The sequence below is a fragment of the Dermacentor silvarum genome, chromosome 11, assembly GCF_013339745.2.
Source record: "Dermacentor silvarum isolate Dsil-2018 chromosome 11, BIME_Dsil_1.4, whole genome shotgun sequence".
NCBI lineage: Eukaryota > Metazoa > Arthropoda > Arachnida > Ixodida > Ixodidae > Dermacentor > Dermacentor silvarum.
Window position 1 is genome coordinate 110,038,334 of NC_051164.1, and position 21,009 is coordinate 110,059,342.

Below are 21,009 nucleotides of genomic sequence, written 5' to 3' on the forward strand. Positions count from 1 at the left end.
AAAAACATAAGATGCCCTCATTTGACTAAACTCTGCCGCGAGTGCGGATGCAGTCCCCATTTTGGTGGCTGCGATATTTTGCTTATGCACAGCAATGAAGTGCGCTTGTTGATGGAGCGTTTTAGATGCCTAAGCTATAGGCGCAGTATGTGTGAGGGAGCCTTCTGCCGTGCTGCACAACTAGAGGGCGTACCCAAACCGGTTTTATTACTCGGAACTGGTGTGGTTGCAGGGATGAGTTTCGAAGGACCATGAGTAGGTGTTGAGCTTGCTCGTCGTGCTTTTCAGACTGTCGGTTTTTCAGTTGTTGTTCGGCGCTTCCGTTGTGTGTGTATTCCGTTTTTCTTTTGTCTCTGTGTCCCGTTGCTCTGTTCTAACTAAAAAAATAATTAAATTAAGATAATTAAGATAATTTAAGTGCCAATACAAACATTTGATTATGAGGACCGCCGCAGTGAGGGACTCCGGGTTGATTTTGAGCACCCGGGGTTCTTTAAGTTGTACCCAATGCACGGTACACGTGCGTTGTTGCATTTCGCCCACATCGAAATGGGGCTGACGTGGCAGACTTGTTGCGCTGTTTCTTAATCGAGATGTACAGGCGCGAGTAAATTTCAGAAGACGAAAGAGGTAAAAAAAATCGCAACCTAGGGCGTGTAGCCGGAAATGAAGTCCACGTCTGCGTGCTCGATCAATGCAACGCACCAATAAAATTCCACTTCACGCGGCTGCGCGATGAGATATTTCATTTTTCCCCCTCACTATAATTCCGTGGTTCTTTCGAGCTTTTGCTTCCGAGAGTATGTATTATATTCTACCGCGCTTGCAGCAGTCCAAGTTGCTTGGCATTTCCCGAACGTTCGTCGTCGCGTAAGCCGAGTACACCAGGCCCCTATTGCGAGTTCAGGTGTCGTTATTGTTCACCGCCGCCGGCGTCGTGGGTGTCGAAGGAGAGAGCTGCCTCCGTAAGGGCTTGCTCGCCTGCACATCCATTGTTTGCGCGAATTCGTCGGGGTCAATGAACCACCAGAGCGCTCGTCTGAGCAGCTTCGTTGCCTTTTTTTTATGCACAACTTTCTCATTTTCCCCGAGAACCACCTGTTCTAGAACTGCACAGCTGACGCCTAGACGTGTAGCAACAGCGATTACTCTTCACAACGTGTATAGTGCAAAATACGCTGCCCTTCTAGCGTAGCGTAAATACCCCCCCCCCCCTCCCCCTTCCAATTCAATTTATTCAAATGTTCGTTCGCATGCACATATTTACATAATGTTTTTCAGGATCCACAACCATAGAATACACCAGATTATCGTGTATACGGAAATGTGACGGCCATACACACAGTATAGCATTTCAAAATTATGCCCAGCTACTAATTGATAGGTACGGAGAAACTAGGGTGTCGGAACGAAATGTTTTTCGTTCTGGTTTTAGTTTCGTTCCACTGAAAAAAGTTCAGTTCCGGTTCTGCTCCTGACCAAAAAAAAAAAAAAAAATCCGTAACTTGGTTAGCATGAAAAAATTTTCGAGGCAAGATAACGATAAAAACATAGTATTTTTCTCAATAAGCGAATTCTGAGATCATGCTCAGTGCCTTAAGTCAAGGCACTGATCATTATCTCAGAAGCAGCACGTCATCGAGTGTACTCGCCGTAATTCGAAGCCGCTTTTCCGATAAAACGAACTTAAATGAACACAAACGAAGGATAAAACTTCGGTAACATAGCGCTGTACCCGTAGAAAACGAAACGATAAGCGCTTAGCGCGCAAGCCCTAGGTTTTGCTACGATGCGGATCTGCTAGTGCACCGAGCGACAGGCTTAGATTAGTGGAGCGCTCGACCGGCTATCACTCGCACTATGCCTGTCTGAGAAACGCGTTTATGCGGACACCTGAGATAGACGCTAATTGTAACGTTGCCTGACGTCGGTTGTTTCGGATTGCTGGCTTCCCTCTTGAACCGAAAACCGATTAAAAATGTTTTGGTTTCACTCCGAAAAAAATTATGAATCACGTGACGGTTACGTTTTTGTTCCGGTCAGAAATATCGTTTTGTTTCATTTTTCGTTTTTGTTTTCGTTCCGTTCCGACACACTGGGAGAAACTATAATGAACAACATACATACAAACAAGTTCAATTCACTCTGAGAATATTAGGAGTCTGAGCAGTGCGAGAAGACTGGACAAGCAAGCACGTCAAGCATCTCGTGAAACGCGGTCGTGCCTTCAGTGAAATGTTCGCGTTGTCTGCATATCGTACTCCATTTTTTTTTACAAGTGAAATGAAGGGTTCAATGTGCCCGCAGCTCGGTATCTGTGGTTCTCACTGCGAAACAGAACAGGTAAAAACAAGCCGCGCATGCACAAATATGTGCATTGACTGAAATAAATGTAGACGAGCTTTTCTTCGGTGCTCGATTCTGGTTGTTGACTGCGGGGACCCGTAGTGTTCGCTAGAGTGCTCGGGTTTGCTACAGCGCAGTGTGGCCGCATCTCCAGGCTGAAGGCGTTACGAGGAATTCCAAATTCAAATTCATGTAAGACACAAACTAATTTACGAGACAGCCAGTGTACCGATTTGAATGAAATTTGTTGCACTTGAAAGGTAAAGGTAAATTCTGGTGACTCTAGGAAGAGAAAGTTTTCATTTGGGACCTATAATTGTTTCCAGGAACTAGTGCATGTACAAGGAATTAGTGCACGTTCCTGTGCACCGAAAACAGATATCGCAGTTCTGTAAGCCGCATCTGTTGGAACATTTAGAGCGGAAAAGATTTGCTATATGAATTTGCAGCCTACGTGAAGTTGTTACAATGCTTACGAGGGTTTTGCAAAAGTATTGCTCACGAATCGTTGCCTTATTTGACAGCGATGTGTAATACGTAAACATATATCTGTTATTAAGTGCATGAAAGGGAAATGAAAGTGCGTACCATTCATCCGACTGTAGCAAGAAGCCTCCCCCCCCCCCCCAAAAAAAAAAAAAAAAAAAAACGAAGCATGTCCGTTTCTCGGAAAGAAAGCTTCGCAGTGAAAGAAAAAAATGTCACAGTTTCGCCCCAAGGGCGAAGCAATGAATGCGATAGCAACACAGCAATGTCATACGAAGTAAGGTGAGCGGCTTTGGTAGCAATATGAAGTGTAGTAAACATGAGCTGATTAAGTAAGCAGGTGTGCTGCGGCGTAAGTAGACCGACATGAAGAGAGACTCGATGACCACGAGAAGGCGCGTGTGAAACGGTGGTGTTGATGAGAAGCGCTTCCCGTGGGCAGCGCGTGCGAAGGGACACACCTGTAGCGCTGCACTGCCGATCCGGGCAGCATTGCATGTGTAGCGTGCGTTGGAAAATGTGGCCCGACTATTACTAACTGTGGTGTGAGCGCGCACAAACAAATATGAATAGATCACACTGAATGACTGCAGACAACGACTGTCAAAACGCTGGAAGCAAGCGCGTACGCCGCAGCGGGCGAAGGTACGTGCGGTCTATCGCTTCAACGGAAACTGAGCGGCGAATGCACAGCGCATACAAAGGTCAGAGCCGTGTGGAGATAAGAGACGTTGCGGGCGAGCGACGAGCGCGGTTGCTGGCAGAGTAGAAGTGCCCCCCCCCCCCCCCCCCCCCCGCTCCCTCCGGCGCTCGCTTCCCGCTTCCTTGCTTGCGCGTGGGAGATTGAGTGCGTTCGCTCTCCGTGATAGCGTGCGTCCCCGCACGCTTCTGCTCGGGCATACGGCGCGCGGCGAAGATTTTAACTATACGGAACCTCACGGCGGCGGCGACGGCGGAAATCCGGTTGAAGTGTCCATATAATTGCTATCGCAATAAAATGCGTCCTGGTCGAAGATTCGAACCCGGGACCAACACCTTACCAGGGCGGTCGCTCTACCATCTGAACTAGTAGATTACAGAGCGAGGTCCAATTAATTACATCTCGAAGCACTGGGACACTGGACATGGCAAATAGTTATGCGGTGGAAAGACCTTCCTCAATCTTGCGAGCTCCTGAAGAACCGATTTGTCACTTTTAGGTGGAGTTTACAGAATTGCGACATTTCTCATTGCTAAGTTAGAGTTGTGAATGTGGTCGCCCCGTTTCCTGAAATTTCGCGACTTCTTCTAAAAAACGAAAAATTGACAGCCTAAATAAATTGCTTCTTGCAGTCACTACGTTTCAACGTTTTCTTCTTAATGCAACAAGCCTCGTTAAATTCTTTGCTGTGGTTACTAAGAAAAACGATTTCTCCGTTTCCGTGTGTTTAGACATATAGGAGAACCCCCCGAGTTTAAAGTGCTCGCCTTTGCGCTGCTGCTGCTGCTGCTGTATACAGGAGCTGCTGAGCATCTCCGGCACGAGCGAGCTCGTCTACTGGGGCAGCCACTTCCTGAGCTCGTCGTTCAGCGCGCTGCTGCTGAGCAGCGTGTGCATGCTGTTCCTGTACGTGTTCGGCTCGGACCCGGTGCTCGGCTACTCGGACCCGCTGCTCGTGCTCGTCGTGCTGATCAACTTCAACAGCCTTGCCATACTGCACGCCATGTTCATCTCCGTCCTGCTCACCAGCAGTGAGCCGATACACACGCATACAGGGTGTTCAAGTTTTACGGAATTTTTAGAATGTGGCAGGTAGCATAATTCTTATCATTGAGCTGGGGTTATTCAATGAGGCGGACATTAGTAGCACGAGAAGTCGAAACATATATTCAACTAATCGACAAGAATTGGCTAATGAACTTGTTAGTTAATTACTAGAGGCATATATGTTATGCGATGGGAGAAATTAGAAGAGCGTGTAGTCGCATTATGTATGCAGGGTGTCCCAACTATCATGTACCAAGATTTAAAAAAAAAGAGAAATTGCGTTACTCGAAGAAAACCTGGTGCATATTGTTTCCAGTACAGTGGAGTAGCCACCAGCAATTTTTTTTCGTTGCTGAGTTTTCTGTTGCTCAATACTTACTACACAAGTGTTTTTCCGAGCGTGAAAGAAGCCCGCGAATACACGCGAAATTGCCGCGCGACTTCCCGCTCGAGGCACTTTGAGTGTATTCGCGGGCATCTTTCACGCTCGGAAAAGCACTTTTATGTATGTAGCACGTATTGAGCAACAAGAAGCTGTGTCGGGAGTTTTTCACGTTGCCCCACAATTTTCTCATTGACCCTTTGATAATTAGGACAGTACTTATCGAGTTAGATTAGTACAATTACCTCATTAAATTTCAGTAACGAAAAAAAAAACTACTAGCGGCTACTACACTGCACTGGAAACAATATGCACTAGGTTTTCTTTGAGTAACGCAATTTTTGAAAATCTTGGTGCATGATAGTTGGTACACCCTTTATATATATATGTAAAGAGAAATTCTTCAGGCTACCTTTCAAACGTAAAGAACTTGAGTGATGTTACAGGGAAAGACTTGTTCTGTGTTAACCTTGTAGCATCGCTTAAGTTACCAGGCCCACCGCCAGTTGCCCTTCACTCCATGAAGAGGTAGGACGTACGTCGAGTGAGCTCTTGAACACTGTGCAATGTGTGGTGGACGCGGTTTAAGTCAAGGATCTTGGACCTCAAAGAGGTGCGATTGAATGCTAACGCATTTACCGCTAAATAACCACTGAAAATAATTCAGTGTTTTTATCCTGTTCTAATTAACCGATAATCCGTTTATTTATTATCGCCAGACGCCCGCTTCAAGTGCATTCAAGTTCTTTTGATGCTAAGCGGTTCTTGAAATTTCCTCGTCTGTGCAGGCCGGCTGTCCATCATCTTCTCGATGATGTACTGGATCTGCAGCATCGCCTTCCCGTACCTGATGCTGCAGAACCCGCTGGGACGTGGATACTACCTGCGCAGCCGAGCTTCCAAAATCATCACGTCCGTGTCGCCCGGAATGGGCCTCCACTGGGCGTTTATGGTCATCGAGCGCTTCGAGAGATTCCGTGAGCGCGCGTTTGTTACCACTCTACGAACGATCTTCTAGAGATCACTGCGCGAATGCTTGTGACGGGTTGATAAACTGTGTCGCTTGTGTTATCGTGTCATTTTGTGTCCATGTTGTTCTGTGGTGCCGTTTCTAAGATGAACCCATCCCAACTTGCCCATTGCCAGTTATTCTAAACGTAAACACCAAAAGGCTTGCTCTTTGTATCGGGGTTGCTATCCCGATACGATTTTGTCATAGAAGTGCATTTAGCGTCTACTTCATTCTAGGCGCCTAATTCTATTTCTTTTTTGCACCAGTTGTTGCTGGCTCCTTTGAATATTTGCGTATCTCTATCTTTGCATTATGTTCCTAATGAATTCCGCACAGTAACGTAGGGAGGAGGAGATTTAGAGCTCCAGCCCCCTTCACTACATACAATGCACAGAAAAAAATATTATAGGTAGACACACTAGATGCAATACATAGTAGATACACTATATCACTAGATACAAAATCAAGTGCATGTTAAAAAAATGGAACGTTCCAGTTATATTCAGTAGCATGCATGTAAGCATTCACGTGAACTTATTTCTCAGAATATTGCTTCAGGAGTGTTAATTGTGAGGATACCTTTGTCATTAACTAAACAGTTGTCATGTAATGTTGTAATTAACCTTTTGTCATCTCGGTAAATTTCATTCGTTCATTTCATTTATTCATTTATTATACCTTCAAGACCGCAAAGGTATTACAGAGGAGTGGGGAGGAAAACAAAGAAGAAAAAGAAAAGGTTACAAAACAATAACGACAAAAAAAGGCAGCAAGTGACGTACATATACTTGAAGTTATGTGGCGCCCGAAGTGATGGTGTCGATTATAGCCGTGCGAATTGGTGCGTGGTCTTCAGATGGCAACCATCGCGCCGGAAGGTGGTTCCATTCTTGACAGGTCCTGGGAACAAATGATTCATGACAAGGTGTAGTACGACACTGCAGAATTCCAACTTTCTGCTGATGATCTATGCGAGGAGAGATGTAGGTTGGGGATGAAATTAGATTATCGCCCAGATATGAAATGTGCAATTTTATAAGAGCTAGGCGAAAGCATTTGCGACGAGTAGAAAGCGGTGGAAGTTGCAGGATGTTGTTCATAGAAGTTACGCTTGCCGTGTGGTCATAATTAAGAGGAAGCGCAAGACATTATTTTGAACACGTTGAAGAGACTGGGTTAGTGTTTCAGCATACGGCTCCCAAATTGATGAAGCGTATTCCATTTCACTTTTAAGTAGCGTCTTGAATAAAATTAACTTTAATGATGACGGAGCGGAAGGGAAGTTTCGACGGATATAACCTTGCATGTGATTAGTTTTATTGATAACGCTGTCGACGTGTAGAGACCAAGAAAGTGCAGAGCTTATATGAACACCTAGGTATCTGTAAGGTGTAACTGCTCCCAAGGTAGTATTGTTGAGGCAATAGGTCCCAGGAGGAAGTTCATGGTGGGTTGCACGCATGGTCTTGCATTTAGATGGATTTAGTTTCATTAACCACAAGTCGCACCAGTGATAGACAGCGCTATTGTTATTTTGCAGGATGTTAGTATCAGCAGTGTCTGAAATTTCACGAAGGATAACGCAATCGTCGGCAAAGAGATAAATGTTAGAAGAAATTTCATTGGGTAAGTCGTTAATGTAAATTAAGAAAAGGAGAGGGCTTAAAACTGATCCTTGAGGAACGCCAAATTCAACAGGGCTAAAAGCAGAGAAGTGGTTATTAGATGGAACGAACTGCGATCGATTAAGAAGAAAGTGCTCTAGCAATTGCAAACAGATTAGAATCAAGATTCAGTTTACTAAGCTTAACAATGAGTAGTTTATGACACACCTTTTCGAAATCCTTTGCAAAATTGAAGAACACAGTCTGCGCACGATGCTTTATCAAGAATAAGATTAAAACTGTGAGTGAAAGGAAGCAGTAGTGTTTCACAGGACAAAATTTTGCAGAAACCGTGCTGTGCGCGTGGGAAGAATCAGTTATCGTCTAAGTGCTTAACTAAATGTGAAAACAAGATATCTTCGAGTACTGTTCGAGTAAATGATGTAAACTGCTCTGTCTTGTGTTGCGCTACGATTAGTGCGTCACAGGAGTGCAGAACCCCGTCACTCTTTTTATTGCCTCTGGTCCTGGAGCTTCGGGATATTGTTACGTCGATATAAAATCTGCACTTAATTTAAATTAATGTATGGTAGGCCTTGAGTTAATCCAGGAACAAAAAAAAAAAAAAACACGCTTTACAAAACGAAGCTTGGTTTCTGCTTTCGTATTTCGCATTTTTTCGTGTGGTTGATGCGTGCGTAATAGCAGCCCGCCCGACCATTTAATAATGAAGTAGCACCAGTTATAGACAGCGTTATTGTTATGTTGCAGGATGTTATTATCAGCAGTGTCTGAAATTTTACTACGTCTTTATGGCCGTAACGACAATTTTACAGCTCCATCTCGGTGCCATCGAACCAAAGCGCGCACTGAAAGCCTGCCTTGCCTACAGGAAACCATTAAGGGCATATGAATAATTCTTAACATTGCTTGTGACAAATAATTTCGGGCGAAAATGAACACCGGACAACATCTCTCATCGACAGCGATGTACACAGTAACCCAGTGGCGTAGCCGGGACTTCAGTATCTAATGACAAGAACAATCGAACACCATCTGGACGAGGGTATATCGAACCGGAACTGAAGCGACACTAAAAACAAAGAAAAAAAAAACATATTTTTTTGCGACCCAGAACCGCGACGCTGCGGTCGTTTTGACTCCGGAAGGAAACCGAAATGTTTCATCCATGCATTATCTGCACTTATGGCTCAGCTTTGACATCTATTTTGTCAATGCACACAAGTTTGCTGTCATCTGGAAAGTAGCAGCACCGCTATCGTGGCGTGCAACGTGGAGGCAGGCATGTCTCCCGACGGTCGCTTTTGCAGAAAGAAGCACGAGAACCCCCCCCCCCCCCCCCCCCCCCATCTCCTTATTTTTTATCCTGTCTTAGCGTGCTGCTCAGATGCACCGGTACAGGTTTTCCGTAATTGTTCTTAAATTGAGCAAAACGAACATCAGCCGTTTAAACCGGGTTCAGCCGGGATTTTTCAGCCTCCCGAGTTTATTCGGAAATTAACCGTTTTCACTGAACCGGAATAAAAATTGGAATGAAAAAAAAATTTTGTTCGATACTGGCTTGGGCACCACTGGCTGGAGTGTCCTTGTTTTTCGCGTAAAATAACGTTTGCCCGTGGCTTCAGCTGACTTTGTAACTGAAGTAGGAGGCAGCGGGGTACTGCGAGTTCCGCAATTAGTTTCTAGCACTTAATTCACCTTATATTAGAAGCGCAACTACCTGTAAGAGGTCAGAAGGAAGCACCGTCCAAAGTAAGTGTCCGCGTATATAGCAAAGGTTGCATTTGTCCGGAAGCGGACAAAAAGATAATTCTTGCACTGTGGCGCTTGGCATGAGGCATCCGCAGTACGACGTACTTATAGTCGGTGACAACCAGGGAACGTAGTGGTGAATACAACGCTGTCCAACACCGGCCGAATTGCGCTGAACTAATCATGTTCACTCATTTCGGTGACTTCACTGCTGAGGCGAGCTTCCAATATTCTCGGTGTAACAACCCACAACATTGAAACGACGCGTGCACGCGTGTGTAATTAAGGAACATCTACAAGGGGGCACCGCGACAGTGCCTCCTTTGCATTATTAATATGCTTCACTGCATGACTGGTATGCTTCACCGCAACACACTGCGTATATTTCACCACAAGACAAAACTGTAGTGCGGCGAAGCTGAATAAAGGGAAGCGACCACCAGGCAACGCATGTCAACTTCTTTTCAGTAGTATCGGCGTCTCTTTGGGAACTGGTTCGGAGCTCTAAGGCACAGAAGGCGCGTGCAGTGCGATTTTGTAGGCATAGCTCGTACTGAGTTTATAAGTTGTTTTTGTTAAAGGTGGCGGCGTGAACTGGAGTAACATGCGCGAATATGATTCGACGCTGGACAACGTGAGCCTGTCGGAGCTGCTCGTGGTGAACGTGTGCACCTGCTTCCTCATGGTGTTCCTCATCTGGTACACGGACAACATAATCCCCTGGGGACCGGGCATCCACAAGCCACCCTGGTTCCCGTTCCTGGTACGAAGTCACTACGCATGTATTAATAGCTACTATTATAGCAGGGGTGTGCGCAATGTATATATGGAAATTACGAGCAACCTACATAGTTTTAATCAGAACTGAACTATTCACTTCTCGAATAGTTCAGTTCTGAACTGTCATGTTTGATGTCAAATCTGTCATGTTTGATGTCAAATCTGTCAAGTTTGATGTCAAATCTGTCAAGCTTGATGTCAAATCTGTCAAGCTCGATGTCAAATCTGTGAAGCTTGATGGAACCTATAGGAAACTTGTTGGATGGGGTCGTTGGTGTACGACGCGTTGTATGTCTGATTCGGGTGGAGGGATAACGCACGTCATCCACTAAACTCGAAAATCGCTCATCTTGCGCCTTTTCAGTTTTGCCGGAAAGACAGGTTTATCTCAGTCGGGTGTTTTTCTGGTAATGCGGCTTGGCCAACGCTGTTGTCCTCTGGCCGCTTCAAGTACTTCTTGTGAGACACGTGGCGGAAAAAAAAAATTCACCGACGATTACGCTACTCCATAATGCGAAATTTGAGCCCAGCTGTATACGTGTTTTCATTTCGCGATATATTGGCTAGCGCGGACAATGTCTCGTGCGGCACGTTGCAAATGGAACGAAGTGCGGCGCGAATGCCTCGCTAGGGAGATCGCGAGAGGCGCGATTCACAGCAGCCGCCGCAGACAAACCTCCGCTCATGCAGAGCTTTGTTTCCATACAGACGACGCGCGATACTCTGGCGCCACCTCGTAGCTATCGTCGCCGCAAAGTCGGTCTTGCGCGCCACTACGCTTTGCTTCTCACGCTTTTGCCATACCGTCCTCCTCGCGTTCTCTTCGCTATCGCCATTTTTCATCGGCCGCTGCACTCTGCGTTCGCTTTCATCGTTCGCTCTGTTCGTTCGCTCGGTTAAGAGGGACAACGCCGATGCTCGCCGCAGGAACGCGCGCCTAAGAGCTGCGCTGTAAAAAAAATACATACGTGAGAAAGGGGTCAGGAGAGGGCAGGAATAGGCACTGACTATACCAACGAAAGCTTTTATTTTGCAACCACAATTTATACGCTGAGGAAATAGAAAGAGTGCTCAAGAAAATACAAACTTCCATATAACATTGTTTATATTAAGAAAAGCAAATCAGTTTTTTTTTACAATTACTGTGTTTCTTTTTATATTTCTAAAAAAAGTTGTCAATTTTTATTGGATATTCGAAGACCGTACTTATGGAATACTTGTTTTCGATTCGTCAGAAAAATTTGCGATACCAAGACGCCATGTCATCGCCGCGTGACCCACGCATCACCTTTAGTGAGATATGCGACACTGTCATGCACATCGCCTATAGCTTATTTGTAAGCTAGGCGATACGTGTATTAGTATCATTTTCTTCCCTTCCTGAATCATTCGTTCATATGGTTGTTATGAAATGAGCCCTCCGCAAGCCGTACCTGCTAACCCTACCGCTCTTTGCCGGCGTTCTTAGCGGTGAGCCGTTGGTACTTGCTGGATGGCCCGCTTGAGTTCTTCTTTGTGGTGATAGTCAACTTCAATCTGCTCAGTGAGGCAGCCATTTGACCATAATTGATGTCTCCTGCACGCGCAGAGAAGCTATTGGCTGCCCCAACCAGCGAGGAACGTGAGAATCCGGCAGAGCGCGGACCCCACCCTTTTCGAGTCGGATCCGCAAGATGTCAACCCGGCCATACAAGTCATCAGCCTCAAGAAGGTATGCGTAGTCTGCAAACAGGAAAAAAAGATATAAAGAAGTACAGCATTCGCGTTCATTACAAATTGCTAAATGAACACGAATGAATAAATGAATGTCAACAGTGTGCTATAATTTGGGAGGTCAGTGCATACTTGGGCGCAGAAACAGCGGTGTTGAACATGGACAAGAGGAGACGAACGCGAGTGCTGAATAGCAAATATGATGTTTATTTGTTGTGAAAGGCCACATGCACATGCGGTCATCGGCACATGCACGAAAGCAGTACACGTTTACAAACCGCATTTAGGATGTGGCAACTCTTTCTTGAGCAAGGATACGGAAAGTTCACTGACGAAGAGTTCACCCTAATTTTGGATGGCTAATTGCTTCAAAACTCTATCGCGTTCTTTGTCGACTCACGTGTCGTCTCCTCCTTCCCCGTTCAGAAGCGCTGTTATCTCGCCCAAGAATGAATGAATGAATGAATGAATGAATGAATGAATGAATGAATGAATGAATGAATGAATGAATGAATGAATGAATGAATGAATGGTTTTATTAAGGCATGTTCCAGCGCGTAAGGAAAAACGGGAAATTGCGCAGCGGCAAAATAAAAAGGAAAAGACAGGAATGGTAAAACGCTGGTCTTCAGCCTTTTACCTTGCCTGTTTTCGTCTTGTTCATTCTTATGCTTTTTTCTTGCTTGTTCTTCATCTGAGCTTCTCTGTTTTTTTTTCTTACGCGTTGGGACATGTCTTTGTTTGTTGGGACATGTCAACTAGCCTAACCTTCTGCCATAAATGTTTTATTCGCTCTAGACATGTACTACACTAAACCCATTAAAACGCGAACAGAGGATAGCATGTATTTTGCGCTGCCTATCGATAGATCGCGAATGCCGTGAATATGTGTGACGAACTGTACGGGCAGCGTTTGTGACACATATCAGAGTTGGTCATATATTTTATATCACCCTTTGCTTATCGGCAGGTTGCGTAAGAACTATGACCTACGCTTCGTGTTTCTATCCTAGATTACATAACACCACTCGCACAACCCATTAATTTTCACAGGATTAGTGGACATCGGCGTTCGGGAGCTTAGGCCAATCGTTCACTTAATTTACTGCTACGCTTGCGAGCGTCCACCAATTGAACTACAGCCACCGCTTACGATTCTGCTTTACAGTTCTATCGGAACTTCCTCCTGCAACACATCAACCTGAAGATTTACCGGCACCAGATCACCGTGCTTACTGGACCAGCCGGTTCTGGCAAATCGACGATGATCAAGATGATTACAGGTAGATTGCTTTTACTGTATAGCGCTTCACTTTTCGACTTAAATTTACGTGGCACCACGCTCGCTTCGCAGTGCATCGTGACAAGGTGCTATACTTTTTAGGCTATACAACAATCCAAATTTGTGCGAGTGGAAGAAGCTTCACTTGAAACCGCGAAACAGTTTTGGTATGTTTTCCTTAAGGGCCCCGGTCGCAAAGAATCCGGTGTCGGCGCCGGGCGTTGTTCCGCGAAAAATCGTTCCCAACCACAATTACGCAGGCCCTCCGCATGGCGCAGAAGGCGTTAGTGCACTAATTGAAGTTCTCAAAGTAAAATGCGTCAGAAAAATTGTAAAGTACGACTTAACCACAACCTATAGACATGATAGCGTCGGATGGTAATTTGAATATACGAGAAAACATAATTCTGTTGCGCGGAAACTCAAACACAAACCCCTTTTCTAGCGTTTGTACCATTCCTAGAGCGGCGGCCCCGCTCGTTTCCTGGCAACAACACCGTCCAGATGGCGCTCGCCATCTTGCCATCTGTGGATCGTTGGGGGGGGGGGGGGGGAAACGGCAGTTCTTCTATCACTTAAGTTGCTCATACCTTGCCTTACATTCTTTAGAAAGTTCTTCCTCGGAATTTTGAAATGACAGCCCACAAACAAATGCCATGAAACAAAACACAGTGTATGCATTTTATGTTAAATCTCCTCAGACTGAAATATTAAATGTTCGATACAATAACAGATCGGCCCGCGCAAGAGGCCGCTTTCTACCAGAAAGCTCGCCATTCGTGGAGAGCTTTCGGCGCCAGCGTTTCGCGGTAAACGTTACGGTTACATAAGCGGCAGTTGCCGGGAAGCGTGAGAAGCAGTTAGGGATCTTTGAATGCTATCGCGTTCCACTCTTAAAGGCGAAGTTTAAGCGTCCTCTCAATTTTTAGAGCGACAGCTCTTCTACTCCAGGTACAAACCCAGAAAATGCCCGGTTCCGTAAATCTGTCCTTTAAGCTCAGCCAAGGTCAAACTGGGAATTAGCCTACCTGATGCGCTTTGGACACGCGCGCGCCTCGGGGCAACAGCAAACAATTAAAAAACAAAACAAAAAGAAAAGGTCTTAGGGGCTTCGTATTTTGATATAAGACGGCTTATATTGGCCCCTAAAAATTTCTTCCCAGCAATGCATTTGTGTTTAAAAGTTAAGCCGACATTAAGGGGATGGGTGTAAGCTTGGTCTTTGTAAGCTGGCTTTCCCACATTGTGTGGTGCAGTGAAGCCTACTCATAAAGAAAAATGCGATGCGAATGGGGCCCGATAACGCTATCGCGTTCCACTCTTAAAGGCGAAGCTTAAGCGTCTTCATTTTATTATTCTAATTAATCGATTCTATCTGACTATATTCTTGTGTTTATTTTACTTCAACCGCTTCACCGGCTGTGGTGGCATAGTTGCTTGGACGTTCCGCTGCTAAGCCCGGAGTTGCTGGATCGAATCACGGCCGCTACGGCCGCATTTCGATGGGGAAGAAATGCAAGAACGCCCGTGTACCCCGCATTGGGTGCACGTTAAAGGCTTCCAGGTGGCCAACATTAATCCGGAGTCCCCCACTACGGCGTCTCTCATTATCGTATCGTGGTTTTGGCACGTCAGTATACCCCAAACATTTATTGCGATGGTAATTATATGGACACTCCAAGCGCATTTCTGTAGTCGCCGTCGCCGTGAGGTTCCGTATAAAGTCCAATGGCGATCAAATCATCACCGCACGCCGTACGCTATGTGCGCGAGTGAAAGCGTACCAGGGTGGGCCGGCAATCGCGGCTCAATGTTGCGCACGCGACGGAGGAAGGCAGGCTGGAAGCGTGCGTTCTTCTTTCGCGCACGAAGTACGGGGGCGAGGCGACGAAGAGGGAAGAGAGAAGGGAGGGGGTGCGTTCTGCTATGTCGGCTGCTGCTCACAGCGCGGCCGCGCCTCCGCCGTATCTTGAAAGCGATCTGCGATGTGGGCGAAGTGTGCGCTCGCGCTGCCCTCAAAGCGATCTGCGATGGGGACAAAGTGCATGTGCCGAGTGCCGATAGGTTCGTATGCACTGGTTTCGACGTTTAGTTCACGTTGAAGCGAGACGAGAGACAGCGCGAAGGTCAATTTGCCCGCTGCTGCTGGCGCGCTTTCTCACTCCAGCATTTTCACAGCGAGTTTTCGCGGTCATCGAGCGAGATGTGTTAATGTTTACCTGTGCGCGCGTGACACCGTACTTGTCTATTTAGTTAGTAAGCAAATGTTTACAATGTTCTACGGCCCAATAAACTACTAATCTTGCTTCGTATAGCTCTCTACTAATTTGATATCGCAATCGATGCTTCGCCTTTCGGGCGAAACTGCGACTTTTTTGTTACTTTGTAATGACGAAATTAGCACAAGTGTCGCTGTGGTCACATGACTCCTGAAGTGAGGAAAAGAAAGACAAAAGGATCGGTGTCGCTGGTTTTGCCTCGCGCTGGCGTTTGGCTGGAGCTGCTCGGGTGCTCTTTGCGCTGGACCTAACGGGATTTTTCTATTTTTATTTGTTATGATTCGCGCGCTCGTTGTACTCGGAAACATGTTTGCATTATTTTCCATCGCATGGCATAGTCATTGAAAGCAGCGGCCACAGTGGCTAAGTGGCTATGGCATTCCGCTACTGAGGAGAAGGTCGCGGGTTTGATTCGCAGCCGCGGCGTGATTATTTTGACAGGGGGTCGAATGCACGAACACACGTTAAAGATACCTGGGTGGTCCGGAGCCCTTCAGTACGGCGTTTCTCATAGCTCCAATGTTACTTGGGGACGTCAAACTAAATCAATCGATCGATCAATCAATCAATCAATCAATCAATCAATCAATCAATCAATCAATCAATCAATCAATCAAAGTAAGTTAAAATTGAGCTCAACTGGGCACTTAATATATCAAGTGGGGTATTTGTGGTCCTGGAATGACCGCGCAGTATGTCCGCAGCAGTGGCAACGCGACCAAAGGCGTTGACGTCGCGCCGCGCTTGCAGGGTTGGTGCCTCCATCTAGCGGCGTGATAATCGTGGACAACTACGACGTGGTGCTGCACACCGAAGAGGCCCGCGAACGGATCGCCTACTGCCCGGCCGATAACGTGCTCTTCGACGAGCTCACCGTCGAGGAGCACCTCATCTTCTTCGCCATGGTGAGCTCAGCGCCGCTCTTTTTACGGCGAGAACCCTTTCAGATTCACCGCACATTGCGTGCTTCGCTGAGCATATAGATGCGCGCACGATAGTACCAGTAGTACCATACAGTAAGCAACAAAGGAGGAGAGAGTGTCATGGTATAAACTTAAAGCGGGAAGAAAAGGTCGACCCAACACTTGAACGTGTCGCCATAATCTTTAAGCGTCCTCCACCGAGCCGGCATTCGGCGCAGCAACCCGCGAATCTCTTCTGAATTAATCTGTTGCGTCTCGCAGTTTACAGTTCGTAAGCACAGCTTTGGCGAGTAGAATTGCGGCTTGTAAGTTCGTTTGGGATCGTGGTGAGCGTCTTACAACGCAAAAAGGCTGAAAAGTAAACAAGACACACACGATCTCTTACAGCGAATCCGTTTACCTCTAGCCCCCGTATGCACCCCCCACGTGCGTTACTTATACGTCCGTATCACGACCCGTGGACAGGAATGCGTGGGCCGATCCCGGAGATAGTAGGCTTCAAGCACTCCGCCAACGTCCAAAAATAGGTTTAATATATTGGGTCCAAATAGAACCACATAAATTTGGCGTTGTAAGAGAAACACTACGATTAATGACACCAAGGACCACATAGGGGAAATTACTTGTACTTACTAAGTGAATTAAAGAATTGATAAATTAATGGAAATGAAAGTGAATGAAAGAACAACTTGTCGCAGGTGGGGAACGATCCCACGTCTACGCAGCTACGTTTGCGATGCTCGTACCAATTGAGCTACCGCAGCGCCGTTTTCCCATCCACTTCCTGGGGTATTTATGTCATACTATTAGAACTAACCCTGGGAGTCTTCGGGCCCCTCGGTTCCCTTTCTTCTCGTTCATATATATATATATATATATATATATATATATATATATATATATATATATATATATATATACGATTTTCTATTTGATTCATGGGCGCCGCCATCTTGGGCTGCTACACAAACAATTTCTTAGTTTTATGAGAAGTTAAGTCACGTAACATGGTCATGAAATGAAACGCTGAACGCATTTATACAGCTGTTTTCATGCTTGCGAATCGACTGTAGTACCGTAAACTTCGTTGTTAAAAACAGACAACAGAAGCCCAATATGGCGGCACCTAAACGCTTCCGTAAAATGGTGTATACATATAAGGTGCACTTGAGCAAGTTGCACTACAGCAAGTGAACTGAAGAGCAAGTTGACCTTCATGTGCTTTATTTGTTTTATATCCTGTTTTACGAATAATGAGAGAGGGAAAGTGTGGCGACGGCGCCTGTGCACGTGGCCTGCGCTTCTGTGGCTATAACTAATTATACCAAGAACCTCGGAAGACTGAAACCGCCTCCCTGCCTCCAGCATTGCCATCTCTGAGTCCAAGAATTTCAAGACCGCCATTAACACTTATACATTTGTTCTTGCCTCTCCTCTCTGTGAAGACTTCGGGCGATTGAGAGCACGAAAATCAAATAAATAAATAAATAAATAAATAAATAAATAAATAAATAAATAAATAAATAAATAAATAAATAAATAAATAGATAAATAGATAAATAGATAAATAAATAAATAAATAAATAAATAAATAAATAAATAAATAATGTCACGCGCGTAGGAGGTGCCGGCGCGGCTGCAGCAGCGGTGGCGGCAGATGCATGAGAGTTGCGGTGATGGCGGCGGCGCTTGTGTCGGCGAAGTGTGGTGCCATATGAAAAATTCACAGGGTCTCTTATGTTATCCCTGAGACGACTTGAAGGCGAAATCCCTAGTATCGATGCATTAATAAACCAATTTAATAAGCCACGTTAAATAGCCACTTTAATTCGCTGAGTCCTCCATCCTAATGGGCATCCACTTTAATCGCTGAGTCATCCACTTTTATCGCTTTGTCATCCCTCTTAATTCGCTTTGATTCTTCCTAATTCACTTGTCATCTTTCTCAATTCGCTTTGGTTCCTCGTAATTTGCTTCTTCCTCCTTCTTAATTCAATTTGATTCCTCTTAATTCGCTTATTCATCCTCTTAATTCGCTCAGTGATCAACTTTCATTCGCTTTGATTTCTCTTAATTCACTTTGATTCCTCTTAATTTACTTTGATTCCACTTAAATCACATTGATTCATCCTTGTTCAGTTTGATTCCTCTTAAATCGCTTTGTCCTACTTCTTAATTCGCTTTGATTCCTCTTCAATCACTTTGTCCTCCTTCCTAGTTCGCTTTGGTTCTTAATTTGCTTTGATTACTCTTAATTCACTTTGATTACTCTTATTTCGCTTTGTCATCCCCTCATGCTCAGTCATGCTTTGGCCTGCTTTAACTGCCTTTAACTCGCCTTTAATCTTAATTCCCTTTATCATCCCTGTTGCTTGCTTACGGGGGGGGTATGAGTGCTTACGGGGACATGACCCATTGATGATGATAGTTTTCGTACCTTTCGTGTAGTCGACACGTTTTCGCTCAAGGACTTTGAAGGTCTACTGAACGGTGAGACATATAAGGCTTTCGCCTTAAAAAAAGTATGATTTCATAACGTGTGCAGCCCATGTATGCAGTATAAAAAGCCACGCTGGTAATTCGTCCCCATATGAATGTTGCGGCCCCACGAATTCTTTAGTGTCACCCTCTGTCTTTCATCACCCTCTGCTTGTCTCGTCTCTTCTTTATGGTTTGTCCTGGGTAGTTGCGCTGAATGTTTTCACATGAAAGTTACAGTTAAAGGCGCGTAGCTAAAGTTTGAGCGCTACGCATATTCGAATGAACAATGAAACATGCTGTAAAATTTGCGCTTCTTTGACTATCAGGGAACGGAAAGGAATCTTCGTCACCAGACATAATTGCGACAAAAGCGGACGCTCTTGGGCCATTAAACACTGCATATCATCATGAAAAAAAAAAAAAAAAACCCTGACAGTATTACGTCAGAAGGCGGCAGGCGAAAACGTCAGTTTATAAAATAGAGTGTGTAGAATTACTTTTGCCTTCTACATTGACGTACACACTTTTTATCGCAGCTGAAGGGATTGTCCACGAGCAGGATCCGGCTGGAGATTAACCTGCTGCTTACCGACATCCAGATGTCTGCGTACCTGAGCTACCGGCCCTCGACCATGTCGGACGGAATGAAACGCCTGCTATGCGTCGCTATAACTCTCCTGGTTGCGTCCAAAGTGAGCTTATCCATAGAATTTAATATTACTGCACAGGAAAGGTAGCGCTGAGATCGTTGAACCACCATGGATCTACGACGTATTGTCTATTGTAATATATCTAGCCAACATACTGAACAGACAAACAGAAAAAGGCCGCTGAACTTCAAAACCCCATTTTGCCAGACATGCATTCACGCATGCGAATACAATCAAGCCTTCTCCTGGTTTTTCTGTTTTATTGCGATAGCAATTATATGGACACTCCAAGCTGATTTCTGCGGTCGTCGTCACCGTGAGGTTTCGTATAAAGTCAAAGAGCGATAAAATTGTCGCCGCGCGCCTTATGCTGTATGTGCGAGTGAAAGCTCGCGAGGGACGCGCGTTTTCACGGAGAGCGATCGCACGGCGGAGAGCAAACGCGACGTCTACCGCCGTGTGAAAGGCGCTGGGGGGATGGAAGGGAGGGGAGGCCACGTTTAGCGGCGGCACCAACTGCGTATCTTGCGACCGGGCGCAAGGGGAACTGGCGACTCAATCTCCCACGCGAAAGGAGGAAAGCGGGAAGGCAGCGCGGGAGGGAGGGGGTGCGGCTTCTACTCTGCCAGCAACTGCGTACTTGTACTTTGCGTGGCTGCGGGCTGTGGCGCGCACCGTATCTTGTAAGCGATCTCCACATGGATCTTACCTTTGTATGCGCTGTGCTTTCGCCGCTCAGTTTCCGTTGAAGCGATAGACCGCACGAACCTTCGCTCGCTGCTGCGGCCGCGCTTGCTCACGCCAGCGTTTTGACAGTGGTTGTTTTCGGTCATCGAGTGTGATCTATTCATGTTTGCTTGTGCGCACAGACACCATGCTTGCTAATTCAGATAGTAAGCGAAAGTGTCCAAGTTTATGCAGCCGATAAAACTATCCTTACTCCGTACAGCTCTCTACTAATTTGCTATCGCAATTGATGCTTCGCCTTTCGGGCGAAACTGCGACTTTTTTTTTGTTGCCACCACGTCAGTGGTCACTATCGCAGAGATATCGCAGTAGTTTTCTCAGTAATGCACTTGGGAACAACGGGTGAACAATAGCAAAGGCAGTAAGGTGCAAATCAGTGAAGAGCAATAAAGATTAGCAGCTAGTACATAATAAAATTTGGCAGAGAGCCAGTTTATCTATTTGGTAAGGACGTATTTTTGGGCTAGTTGGTTCTTCATCATCAAGTAAGAAACAGCGCCAGAATATGCACAGGACCAAACGACGAGTAACAGAACAGACACAGGCCGCTCTGTGTCTGTCCTGTTACTCGTCGTTTGGTCCTGTGCATATTCTAGCGCTGTTTCTTATTTGATTATCTATTTGCCTGTTGGCGCTTTTCATACACTTAATAATGCTACACCAACTGGCCTGCACTTGTACACTTTGCAGAAGTACAGTACATGCTTCGGATCGGCACGTATTAACTTGTGCGATGGATTCGATTATCTAGCTGCGAGTTCCCATCTTGCTGCTGGGTAGCCGCGCGCTGTAGCCACCGATACT

General features: G+C 45.7%; 1 protein-coding gene across 3 annotated transcripts in view; it reads left to right on the forward strand.

The window, feature by feature from the left end:
* The window catches only part of LOC119432831 (phospholipid-transporting ATPase ABCA1), a 94,300-nt gene that overhangs the window by 11,476 nt on the left and 61,815 nt on the right, over positions 1–21,009 (forward strand). For all 3 annotated transcript variants that reach the window (XM_049658610.1, XM_049658612.1, XM_049658611.1), the window contains exons 5-11: positions 4,332–4,563; positions 5,750–5,938; positions 9,932–10,113; positions 11,719–11,841; positions 13,012–13,126; positions 16,155–16,309; positions 19,345–19,500. In XM_049658610.1, the coding sequence (XP_049514567.1) occupies positions 4,332–4,563; positions 5,750–5,938; positions 9,932–10,113; positions 11,719–11,841; positions 13,012–13,126; positions 16,155–16,309; positions 19,345–19,500 (1,152 nt within the window). The remainder of the gene's footprint in view (positions 1–4,331; positions 4,564–5,749; positions 5,939–9,931; positions 10,114–11,718; positions 11,842–13,011; positions 13,127–16,154; positions 16,310–19,344; positions 19,501–21,009) is intronic.